Source organism: Lepisosteus platostomus, chromosome 9, assembly GCF_059453375.1.
Source record: "Lepisosteus platostomus isolate fLepPlt1 chromosome 9, fLepPlt1.hap1, whole genome shotgun sequence".
Lineage (NCBI taxonomy): Eukaryota > Metazoa > Chordata > Actinopteri > Semionotiformes > Lepisosteidae > Lepisosteus > Lepisosteus platostomus.
The window spans coordinates 49076044-49089571 of NC_142619.1; the positions used below are offsets into that span (position 1 = coordinate 49076044).

The 13528-nt window shown below is 32.7% G+C and overlaps 1 protein-coding gene across 1 annotated transcript in view; it reads left to right on the forward strand.

The window, feature by feature from the left end:
* Positions 1-13059, forward strand: part of mkln1 (muskelin 1, intracellular mediator containing kelch motifs) — a 33606-nt gene extending 20547 nt beyond the window's left edge. The window contains exons 16-18 of the mRNA XM_088645399.1: positions 1436-1538; positions 3158-3212; positions 3487-13059. Of these exons, the coding sequence (XP_088501525.1) occupies positions 1436-1538; positions 3158-3212; positions 3487-3608 (280 nt within the window). The 3' untranslated portion in view covers positions 3609-13059. The remainder of the gene's footprint in view (positions 1-1435; positions 1539-3157; positions 3213-3486) is intronic.
* The last annotated feature ends 469 nt before the right edge of the window (positions 13060-13528 follow it).

Sequence of the window (13528 nt, forward strand, 5' to 3'; positions counted from 1 at the left end):
TACAAGCTCTTTATTTCATGCTTCATACGGTGTAAACTTTGCTAAAGCATACAAAGCGTAAGCAATTGATCTACCCTTAGAGGGAACTATTGATATTCCTGAATTTTTTAACCTCTGTAGTATTTTTACCTTGTATTATTAGCGCACTTTACAGAGCTTTTTTTAAATACTGTTAGCATTTTAGTGTATTTTAAAAAATTAAAAGTTTCAAGTTTAAACATTTTCTAAAGCACACAAAATTGTAAGATGTTTGCCTACCTATGCACCAATTGCCCTACCTCTGTAGGGCATCTTTTATTTTTGTGTTTCTTAGACCTATTTAAAGGTTTGCTGTATAGAAGATATTTTAGCATTTTACATTCCATGCATTTTCTCATTTTACTTAATATTTCTGTACTAAAATTCTTTTAAAATGCATGAAGTAGAGCATCATTGTTATGCACATTTATTCATAAAATGTCAAGCCATGATCCAATCACTGTTCACTACATGTTTAGATAGATTATCATGTTTCCAAGTAGCTTAATTTTGTCATTTTGATTTAAATGTAATTGTTTAATTTCATTGTAATTTAAAATTAATTTACAAAATTAATCCTAACTTTATTGGTGTTGTACAATGATCATACATTGAAGCTTGTACTTTGCAATTTTAAAGAGTAATATAGTTTTAAAACTAGCACTAGGTAACTACAATACTCTTGCTTAACATTTTTAGCAGGAATTAAACATTGCAGGTCATACAAAATGTGAACATTAATTTGACTTGTAAATTCTTTAAGCTTTCCATTGTATAAATGTAGGAATTCTGGATTTGTTTGGGACTCTCGCTGCGTGTAGAAAAATGACCTTTAGTAACGTTGTCCAGAACTGAGTAGCTACTTTGTAAAGTGCTCTTTTATTGATTGCCCTGACATTTTTGATGGCTGCCATTACAAAATCAGACAACTTACTTCAATACTTCATTAAGTATCCCCACTTTACATATGAAGTGCTCAACCATGCACAAAAGTGTTAGAGGAAGAAATACATTTGGAACAAGCAAAATAATAAAAAAAAAGAAGCTGTGTCATGGAAATAAATTCTGCTTGAAAAAAGTCATAAATACTAATTTACAGTGGCACAGAATTCTAAGAGTAATTCATAAAGACAATATTAGGTTTTGTGCTCAGCCATTGGATTTGAACACTCAAATTTTACCTCAGGAATACTAGCACAGCTAAATCTTAGTGAAAATGTGTAGTCTAGATTGTCTAATTGGAAGGTTAGACTGTTGTCTTTACCCTTTTATGTTTTCAACAGGTTCCAGCTTGTAATGCTTCAGCAAATAGATTAAATGATCTCTTACAAAAAAAATTGCAGTTAGCTTTATATTGTGTTAGAACATTTTAAGAGGACTTGGAGTACTAGATCTTATTTGTTTCTTTTACTTGCAGGTTTGAAGAAAAAGCTCAAACTGAACCTCTAAGTGCACTAAAATACTTACAGAATGACCTCTCTTTAACTGTGGATCACTCAGACCCTGAAGAAACGAAAGAGGTACAGAGAATAAAATCTTTCATAAAAGCAATTCCTGTTAAAGTGCGTGCATGTCAATGTGTTTTTTAAAAAATACTCAAGTGGGAATGTGTTACCAATCTGAAGGCTGTTTCCTTAGTTGACAATATCAGTACCTGATTTGCAGAGAACAAGACGTTCAGTCATGCTCTTCTGACGTGCTCATAAAATTCTTTATTTTATACATTGTTAATTCCGTATAGCCCAACAGAAGAGTTGGCACACATTTATTGACCATTGCATCTCTCATTTATATTGCTGCAAGCCTGCATGTGCCTGGCTAGTTGCAGTAATTGCTGTTGTGCTGACAGTTGGCCCTGGCCAACTAATACCATCCGACCCCAACTGCATTCTGCTATTTGCGTGTTTCTGCTCACCGTCTGGAGCTCAATCAGCATTTCAAAAAAATGCCTTTACTGGTTGTCACTTGGGAGCCCACTTGGGGGGTCTTTGTGTTCTTTTCAATATAGCTTCTATTGTTTAGTCTTTCATTTGGTGGAATGACATACAGTACTGTTCATAAGTATGGAAATTTGTTAATTTTGTTAATTATTGCAGAAACTTCCTTTGTCCATTTTTGTTGGTCCTTATTGCAGCATGAGATTGTTTTAGGTACTTCACCTCTGTTTGAAACTAATGTATTCCTGAAGACTGCTGTGTAAATTCAACTAATTTTCCATGAGATTGTAAATAGGTTCCAAGTACACTCCCAGCTATAGGAGTGAAGTACCAAATGAAAACAGTTACACATTTATTCATGCAAGATCATTATGTCATTGTGCTTAGTTGTTTTAAAAGTGATTTAATATTCCGCAATGTCATGTAACTATGAAGGGAAGACTGTTAGTGGTAGGTAGTGAACAGTGATAAAAATGCCTCAGTCATGCCCATAGACCCATCTGGATGGTGCACATCCTCATTTTGCTTGTTAAAGAATTGTTTTCATATGAGATGAGAATGTAATGGTTATGCTGTGGGTTTGAAGCCCATTGAACATTAGTGTAATGAGCTGTGATGTGGCATTTACTGCTCAGTATCCAGTGAACAGGTATGTTTGTCCAGAATCCGAGAGGAATGGTGTAGGTACAAAGCTTATATCGCACACATACAGTTTGTATTTCTGATTAGGATTGTCTGTGAATACATCATTCCGTGTGTGACATTTTCTTTGTGATTTCTCCTGACTTCAGAGTCAACAGGGTAAGGTATAACGTTAATTATAACCAATCAGCTGTCACTAATGAGGTGATTTAGTGTTTATGCAACAGTTATGAATCAAAATGTCAAAAATGTTTAACCAGTATTCCAAAACAATATTTGTTTGTTTTTTCTTAAACATCTATGCAGGGTTCATTTCTGATGATCCTGATGTGTTTAAAATATTGGATTATCTATGTTATCAATGAACAGAAGCAGAAATTTTTTTTTTTTTACTTTTTTGCAAAATTAGTTTCCATTTCCAGACTTTTGGAACAGTGCTATATGAAATAAGGATTTTTAGATTTAATCTTAATTACAACCTTTTTTCTTTTTTACTGTCCTATAAATGACCTTTCTGATTTGGCTTGCTCTGAGTTTTCATTTGCATGTGTTCCATTCAGTTTCAGCTCCTGGCATCTGCATTGTTTAAATCCAGTTCAGACTTCATCCCATTAGGTAAGTGACCACTTTCAATGTTTTAAAATGGTCTATGAATTTTCTTTAGGTAGGGAAAACCTAAAGGCTAGTAAGGTATATAAAAAGCACTTTATTTCAGTTTTGTTTCTAGAATTTACATGTTCAGCTTTGCTTATGATTTGCGGTAGTGATTGAGTGCTTTATCCATTTATAGGTCAGTAAAGTATCTAATTTTGGTAGAAACAAATGATTGTGAGTCAAACTTAACCTCATTTACAAGCAAAACTAATGTGTTTCTCTGCTTATTGCCCAGGATTTTCAGATGTGGATCAGACTTATGCTCAGCGCACTCAACTTTTTGACACTCTGGTGAATTTCTTCCCTGACAGCATGACTCCTCCAAAAGGCAACCTAGTCGACCTCATCACACTGTAGCAGAGGCAAGACCCTGCTAAAAAAAACAAACAGATTTTTAGATTATTTAATAGTAACTAGAAATATTTTTATAAATTGTTCTAGTTCTGAAATGCTGACTTTTTTCTTCTGTGCTTACCAGTATTAAAAAGTAAAATGTAAGGGTTTCACTTTAGAAGAATCCAACTTCAGTGGGTTTATTTAAAAGAAAGTCCTTGTATACTTCATTTTAAGCTGGAATGCACCTGAATTGTGTTAATTCTATATACAAGTGTTTCTGTTAAGCTGTGGGATGAAATCGTACATCATAACAGAAGCCAAACTGTCATAAATCCATTTTTTTCCCCCAATGATCATGTTTAAGGTCTTGGGTACCTCTGAGCGGGTCACCATCTGTGTTTTTTTTAGCTGGAATTTGGCCTTCAATTTTTTTTGTTCCTTCTTTGTAAAGTTGCTTTGCTAACATAGCTGTATTTCAGTTTGTGGTTTTCTGCAGGTACCTTTAAAAATTGATGAAAACACAAATGTACTGTAATTTCACATGGAATGAATGTCTAGGTTTGTAATTTTTTTGCTCTTTTAGCCAGTCCAGTATTGTTTTTAAGGGCTTTTAAAAAAAAACATATCATTTTTATATATTAATTTTAAATATTTAAAATGCCTGCAGGGATTCATACAACTCTTGCCTTTCTATAAGATTTTTTAAGTCCATTATATACAAAGCACTATCTTATCCAATTTTGTTGTGCAATCCAAGACTAAATTTGGAATTAAATTAGAAATTAGCTAGAACATTTTAAAAAGTAATTTCATCATATATACATTAATTTAAGCCAAATGTTCAGTGATTATCGTTACTTCTTAACAAACCATTCAAGCTTCTTACCAAAAACCTAAGCATAGATCTGTTTCTGAAATTCAGAGTTCAGATGGATGATTGTATGACAGATCATTACATCCAGATAAAACCTATTGTCAAATTTTGTTGTTGGAAAAACTCCAAATGTGAAAATTCAGATTTAGCTCTTATTATTCAGACTATAGTCTTTTGCAAATCTCTTGATTTTCTTGTAGTATCTATTTGACATAGAGGCATGGTTTGGTATCATTTTGTTGGAAATAGCTTGATTCTTCAAGGTAGTAAATTAAAACCATTATTAGACTAAGTTTAATTTTTACTTTTGATATTATGAACTTCAGCATTATCCACAAATAGCAAAATGAAAATATAAGCAGTAATTGTTTCAATTTCTAAGCAATAAGAAACTTTGAACTGTAACCTTCTCAAGAGTTCTCAACATTGGGGGATAAAACGTACACATCCCTTGGTGTCTGCTTGATGAATACCCGTTTCTTAGAAGAGGAAGGAACCATATATAAGGGGCAACCATCAGCATCTGGTAGGAGATGCATACATATTTGCCGAATAAAAAGTAAAGAGTAACCAGCATGTTTATCAGGGTTATGGTTAAAGACATACCCAGGGGTCCTACCGTAAAATGATTGAAAACATAGAACTAATAGTCTACTTTAGATAAAAATAACATACATTTAATCCATTAAACTTATAATATTGTAACCAATTGAATCAAATGAGTTCCAGACAAAGCAGAATTTAATGTCTGAGCAAAGCCAAAGACTGATCCTGTAGAGCACATGAACAATTGATTACATCAGTGTTTTGATATCTGGAGTTTCCTCTTAAACTATGTAGGTGAAGAGTACTTGTAAAATCTGTGGTGCTGGAGATGTTCACAACCACATGATGTTTTGACCAGTCACTGAATTTCCAAACTTGGAGTTTCTTGCTTTTAAAAAAAAATCTTAAATACTTTAGTAATGAAGATGTTGACTAACTTCAAAAACTTCTTCTGTTACAAGCATTCTCTGTTCTTTATGGAAACATTATGCCTTACAATATATTTACTATACTTTGTTCATGACCAAGATAAGTCTGCCTTTGAATCTTTTAGGTGTGTAAAGGTTCTAGTTAGTGAGGGTTATAAGAAATGGTTTACGGAGTAGTGTATTCAAGTGGGGAGCTGTCAGTGTGCAAGCTGCAACGCAGGCGAGTAAAGTTTTAATTCTGTGCTGAAAAATAGAAGAAAAAAATAAAACTTTCAGGTGTGTTTGACCGTTTTAATTTTTTATCTTTCTACTTTTCAGCATGTAATCTTTGCTTGTTCCTTTCTAGTTATGAAAGATCTACCACATAATAGAAATATTGAACAAGGAGTATATTTATTAATTTCAGTGGAGAAAGGACTAAGGGTTCTTCTTTTTTTTGGTACGCTCATTTTAAAATGAAGAAAACTGTATATAAAATGTTTAATTGCTTATACCCTATTCGGAAACTTTGATGTAAGTTTTGGGGGTTTTGTACTTCAGTTAGTGATATACGTGCATGTGCCTGTTCACTGTTTAGTTCAGCTGTTCTGTGTTCATGCGGACAATACATCTGCAGTCTTTAATAAGATATGCATCCATATACGTGGTTTATGATTATTTTCATTTAGATATTTTGTTCATACTCCCTTATATCAACCCCTTATCCAAAATCAATGATTTCCTTCACAGGAAATAATTTGGTATTGCATATACTTTTTGTAACAATTTGAAATGCAGTAATAAAATACACTGTTAAGGTTATGATAGCTTTAGTTTGTTTTCTAATTTAAAAGCTGTGTGAAGAACAAAGTTTGCTTAAGGAATAAACTATACTAAGGTGGTCTTTTTGGCTGGTTTGCTTTGAGTTTCGTTTGCAGTATAAACAATAGAGGCACTTGATGTGTTTGCAAATGTGAGAAGTCATGCGTAGGTTGTCGTTGGTAAGTTACATTATCCACAGTTACATTTTTAACACTCATTATACCTCAACATTTGTATTTTTAAGCAGGAGTTGATTTCAAATCTTAAATTGTCCAGGTTGGCCTTATTTCCTTATTTCCTTTGTTGCAGTAGTGTACTCATTCTGGCCCTAAAAGGTCCACAGACCCCATACTAGCACATCCATAACAGCCTTGCCAGACAATTCTATTGGCTGTGTGAAATTTAATAATGACTTAAGTTCTGTCAACAATCCATTTTAAAGTGATATACTTTCTATAGCTAAACTTCGTACTATGAAATTAACCTGGTGTATTCAGCAACATTTGCGGACGCTATTGTATTCTATATGAATTGTATGCTTCAAAATGATATGATTAATATAAACTTAACTTGGTTTCCTGTTTACTTGTATTTTGAAATATTGTTGCATATAGCAGATATGACCGTGTCGCATTGTCAGTATTTTAATGAAAAAAATAGGCTGTGAAAAGCAATTAAAAAGAAGTTTTCTATTTAATAGGAAATTAAAAAGATGATTCTTAATGTTAATATGTGTACAGTGTATTCATGTAAAGGTCTGTGTGTCAAACTGATCAGTTTATGCTTGAGATGTCTGAGTTTGCTGCTTGAAATTAAAGAACTTGCATAAGTTGTTTTGTGCTCTGAGATATAACTTCTTGAGGGTAATGAGGCGAATCAGTCTTTTGACTATCTCTTCATATTGGAACAGGAATGTAAACTGCTTTAAAATGTAAGCATTGTTTGTGCACCAGCACTTCAGTCTTCAGTTTTCACAAACTAAGCACGTTAAACTATTAGTTATTTTTTCATGTAGTATTATGGAAGACACTTGGACTTTTAAAATCTGAGTAGATAAAGAATAACACGTAGATTGACTTTGAGGACAGAAAATTGTTGACGGTATATACTCCCTCAACCCTGCCTACCACTAAATGAGAATTCTTAGTCTGTAGAAATGATAGTTTTCAAAAAGGTTTTCATGATTTAGGGGTAGAATAACCAGTCAAATAAAAACTACAGAAAGTAGTAACTTGGTGTGTAAGGTTATTAAGTGGCAGTTGTCAATACTGAAATAGTGTTTGGGACATGGATTTGATCCAGGATTTTATGATTCTGCAATACTGATATATTTGTTCATTACGTGGGAAGTGTAATCTTAATATAATGAAATTGGAGGTTCTCATTGACTTCTTCCTATCTGGATGATTAATAACCTACTGTATGTAATCACCCTGCTAAGATGTGACTGATAATGCATTTTGTTTTAATGATATGCTGCCCTCTGGTGAGCTTTATGTGTAAAGTCATTTCTCACTTTTTAATAAAAAGATGAAAGTAACTTTCATTTAGCCCCCTGTTTACAGAAATAATTCAGATATTTTCTGACCATATTCAGAAAGACAGCAGTGGCACATCTTAGTGTGTCCACACTGTAGTATTGTTTCCTGTAATGCATTAATATTGGGTACTTTTATATATGCAAATATTATGTAAGCATTTAGTGCTTTTGCAGTGATGGATTGTTAAATTAGTCATGTGCACATACTCCTTCCTGTCTCTTAGCGCATAGATGTGATTTATAATCAATTTATTAATGTTGATGTTAGAAATGAATGCTCCTGGGTGCAAAACTAAATTTTGCATGTCTTTGATTTGGTTTCTATCTTAGAAACATGCAAAGTATCAGTGATGGAGAGCGCAAGAACATTAAAGACTGGCATGTACCCTAGGATTATGTGATATAGGTGGGTAAATGCAAAAAGTTTAGATACATTGTCCTATATACACTTTTGCAACTGATGTGAACAAATGAAATCTGCTCTGTTGTCTCCAACCTGAGGTAGTTTAGAATGTGATTTTGGTATATGGTATCAGGCTGTATAATGAATGTGAAAAATATGACTTTTAGGCCCATTTAATGCAAATAGAATTGTGTATATGCACAGTGTAGAGAGGGCCTAAGACTTCTTTAAGTTTTACATTTCTGCATCGCTTGTTCCAGATTTGTTCATGAAGATACTAGTTCTTGGAGAAAGAAGAAATGCTAGTAGGAACATAGAGATGTGAACCAGGTAATGGTCACATTCTTATAGCAGTGTATCAGTAGGAAAGCAGAACCTGCTGATGGCCATCATATCACACTCATAAATTCTTCCAAACCTTATCATGTTGTAGACATGCAAATGAGAGCAATGTGTAAGCAGTGTTGAATTTTTTCTTTTTTGCAGATGGCAGTTGAAGTCCATGTAGTTGTTACATAGCATCTGTTATAAAACCCAAAACATTCTAGGCAAGGAAAAACATTCTAGGGTCACTCCTGTAGCAATTTTTCAAATGTGTGCTAGGATGTGGACTATCTGCAGAACTCTTAGCCCATGAAAAGTATAACAAGAAAGTGAGCATTATGAAGAAAGTCTAGTCTTGTGCTTCTGTAGTGTTTTTTTCAGTGCTATATCTGTTTAAACTCACCTTTGGCTAATACTGATAGTTAATACTAGTAGACATTCTACAACCACAGGCCTATAAACGTTTTTGCTAAACTGAGACGTAGTGAAAACACAGTGGCTAATAATTGTCTAAAACCAGACATGTTGTAAAATACCCAGTTAGTATAACACTAAGGAAACAGCATCCAAACAACATGAAAGCAACATTCTGTATTTAAACAAATCTAAAGAGAGACATCAAACACATTTTGGTTTTAATAGTTGTTCAACTGTCAAAAATTATAGGAATAGTTAATCCTCCTGAGAAAGAATAGCAAAGTTTCCAAAACTTTGATTCTAGCATTCACCTAGCTCACATTAGTTATCTGATATTTCCTTCAATAGAAACTTAGATTGTCATTTTTTTTAAAACTTTCAATGTTTGGAAATTGCTTTTAACCACTGAACCAAGATGAATTTTATTTTTGCAGTTCAAATAGTTTTGCATGTAAGTAACAAAAAGATCTCCTACGGTCTTGCTCTTACAATTAAACATAAACCTCTAATGTGGGCAGATGCTTTGTGAGATTATTTAAGCATAAATACATAGTGAAAAAATTACTTTAAAAGGTATTATTTAATGTTATACCAAATCTTTTATTTGTCTATATTTCTGCTTGTTCTTCACAGAATATTGCAAAGATAATTTGGAGACAAACGATAGAAATTTGTGTGAAGAAGCCTCGGGTCATTTAACTGCCTCAAGTTAAAAGATAAAAAAACCCTTTTTGAACACAAGCCTAATTTTGGCTTTCTGTCAGACTTGGCTGCCTAGCTATCTAGAAGGCATCCTGAAGGTTTGTATGCCAAGACACTGCTATATGTTAAAAGATCAAAACTGATTTTGTGAAATTAAGTACCTTGTATATGGAAATTCAATTAAGATTTTAAAAGTAAATTGTAGTACATAACACATTTCATGGTTCTTTAGAGCTGTATGAGCTTAGATGGACTTTTTGCTTTGTGTTCCTCTGTATCTTAATCATTATACCACTGAAGAATAGGTACTTTACAGATGGGTAATAAGGACACAATGGTGAAGGAAAGCAGGAGTTTGATCAGATTTTTCTGAATGCTTCATAGGGTCTCAGTTTACACATGTGGAATTGCATTATGACTGCAGAGTGACTATACTGTACATCTGTAGTCAAGTTACACTTCAGATTTTTGGATGGTAGCTGAAGGGCCAACTAATTTAATTAATTGATGCTTTCATAATGACTTAATTATTTGTAATTGAAAAATACTGTAAGCCAGTTTGTTGTTTACAGATGAGTGATTAAAGTGCTATAATAGGAATTATTATTTTCCCATATGGTTCATTTCTTAATACCATGAATTTATCATTTAAGAAGTATTTTGTTTCCAGTGCTTTAAAAATCATTTGTGGAAAAAATGTGGCCTATTTCTACTGTTTATCATTTTTTGAAAATGGATGCCTTTTAGGTTTTCATCTGTGCAGGTTATATTCTATGCTGTTTAGGGTGGAGAGTGTAATGAGTTTCATTAGTAAGCAGATTTAAATGAACCCAAGATTAAAAAGATGTAATGGATTTAAAAAATACTAACTTAAAGAATGTTAGATGAGTGTATCATACCTTTTCTTAAACGGTGCTTGGTTTTGGCAAAAAACTAATACATTCTATTTAATTCTAATCTTTTATTGAAATTTTATTCAAATTTATACCAAATGAAATTGTTACATTCCAAAAGCAAAACAGTAAGAATTTAGAATAACACATTGAACCTGTTTTACAGTGTTGTTGTATAGGAAGGGTATTTTAGAATTTAGTCTTGTTTTGACCAAATAAAAACAATCCTATGCATTCTTGCATCACTTTAAAAGAGGAGATTTGAGATTTAAATGCATCATTGAGGAACTAACCTCTGTATTTAGATATACATTATATTTGTGTTTCTGTATGTGTTTACTTATTCAAAATGTGTATCCATTAAAGAGTCTTATGGTTGTATGAAAATGAAATGACCCCTTGTCTAATATTTTAAATACAAAATGGTGGATGACTTTCTGAGATGAAAGCTGAGAAACAAAGGAACAGGTAGACTGCATGCAGATTTCACAAATTCCTTTGCTGGGTGCACTGCCTGTATGGCAGGATGTGGTTCAGATTAATATAGCCAATCATTGTCACTTGCATTCAACTAATATGTATAGTAACTGTTATGAAATCCTTATGCAGCTCCATGCTTGTTTAATGGTCACCTGCGAGTTACCTACTATCTAGAAGTCCTTTATAACTGCACATATTGTTACTGTCTTTTGTAATGTTACTGTCCTGCGTATAGTAGATCAGTCCATATCCTCTGCACTAGAGTAGAGTAAATGGGTAATGTTTGTGATAAGAGTAACCCAAAGGAATGAACATTTTTTAGCGCACATTAAATTTGTATATAGTTTACAATTTCAGAGGTGTACTTTCACTGTCAACCACAAAATGAAAATTGTAGCTTTCTGCTTTTGGGATTTGTTTTATTAATCACCCTCAAAGGATCTGTGTTTAACAACGTACTTATAAAATATTGAGTTGATTTCGTATAAAAACATTCAAATTGTTTTTGAGAAAGAAGTTTGAAATATAAAATCATGCATTAGCTGTTCACATTGTGCCCCAATCAATAGAGAATTTAAGGTCAGTGTACTACTAAATAACTAGTAAGTTGCTTATAGTAACAATACAAAACTGCTAAGCGTGACAAGTTTCCATTTCTAATGCTTTATTTTAGGTATTCTTCAGACAGCATTGTTTCCACCTTTCACTCTACGCAAATCTGTAGCTGTAATGTTTTTAATTTCCCTGATGTTCTTTCCTAAAGCTTTGCGAAACTGATTTTGAAAGACTGCCTTTTATTTTTTGATGGGGCTCAGAGGGAGGAGTGTTGCTGGCACAGGGGTGATTTTTAATCTTCATTTGTGATTCCTTTCCCTTTTTTATAAAGAAATTTTTAGCATTATTGATTGTCCTAGTTTATAATTGCATTTTTCCTCTTATTTGTGGCTCAGGATAATTCCGTATTAATAATTTGGGACAAAGTTTCATGCTGAAAAATTAGTGAATACTAATTGCACAAAGAATAGCTTGCATGTTCATTAAAAGTGCCCCCTTTTCAGCAATATGTTTAATTAGTAATGTGATTTATAAAACTGCAGTTTAAACTGGCTTGGGTTTTGGTATGCTGTCAAGTTGCAGTAGAAATTTCTGTGCATTTTTTACAGTGTTTTCTTACATTCATTTTAATATTTCATGTTTAATAAGGTTTCGTAAAAATACATAAAGCCCTGTTGGTGTAGGAGCTAGTACTCTAAAATGATAAATATGTTCTAAAATTAACATGAAATGTATTTTACTGGCAAAAATTGATAACCTGCGATCATAAACACTTTCTTTCCTTAATATTTTAATCTTATAACTAAAGGACTTCAGCAATATTAAATCTTTGTTGAAAACTTTCTTTATTCATACAAAGATATGACTAATTATACATTTGCATCAAAGAGGCACCTTATAATTTCAAAGGGGCAGTGATTAGAGAAATTACAAATCAAATTGAAATATGTTTGCTAAGAAAGTTTGGAATAGTAGTACATGATCTTCAAGCTTTGGCAAGTGAAACAAATCCGGCTTCACCTACGTATTACTATCTCTTGTTTCTTACTGGTTCAGCACCAACTCTAAAAGCCAGGTCTGGGGCTTTGTTGCTTGCAATGATGATAAATTGTACATGGTGGTAGAATATTTTTTAAGTTCTTGCATGAAGAGTGAGCTTTTTGAATGAGCATTTGGAATACCCATTGGATAATACATGTTTAAGAATGTTTTTGTGTATGGCAGTGAAAAGAATGGTGAGCACCTTTCAAAATGCAATGCCAAATCAATTTTTGTTCTTTGTTTTTATGAATTTTAGTTAAGACTTTAATTTCTATTGTTTATAATCAAGTCTTTATTTTCCAGCAAAATGTATTTAAAAGTCCTGGGACAGCTGGTACCTTTGGTTTGTAGACACTACTCTGTGAATAAGTGAATGTGTAGAGAAATTGTAGAATTCTATTGTATGTAATGTAAATATAAATAAAGATTGTATTTTGTTCAGGTTTCTTAATAAAATATGTACTCAGGTGTTTTTTTTCTTTTATTTCAAAAGGATGACCTCAGAATGTTCTGATATTTGTAGAAAATAGTGTTGCAAAACACTTGAAGAATCAAGATCTTAGATCTTTTCTAATGAAAAATTTAAAATAAAAGTATAGATCCTTGTGACTACTATCCCTACTGTTTTGAAACCACAATTCTAATGTTTTAAAATATTCTTCTAACTTAGACAGCTGGAGTAGGCAGAAAATACCCAGGAGTGATGTACATTAAATCTCTTAAATGTTTTGTAAGAGCAGCATTTCTTATTAAAAAAACTCCCATGAGTTAGAAAATGTTCTTTAAGCATCCCATTTATTCCTTTCCAGAGCTTTGGAACCTGCTCTGACAGATGGTAAGCTTTCCAGTGTCCCCAAAACATTTTTGTGCCTTTTAAATACCAGCCTAAGTAACCTCCCCTCTAGGATTTGTGAATGTGTATATTGTTTTATTTTAT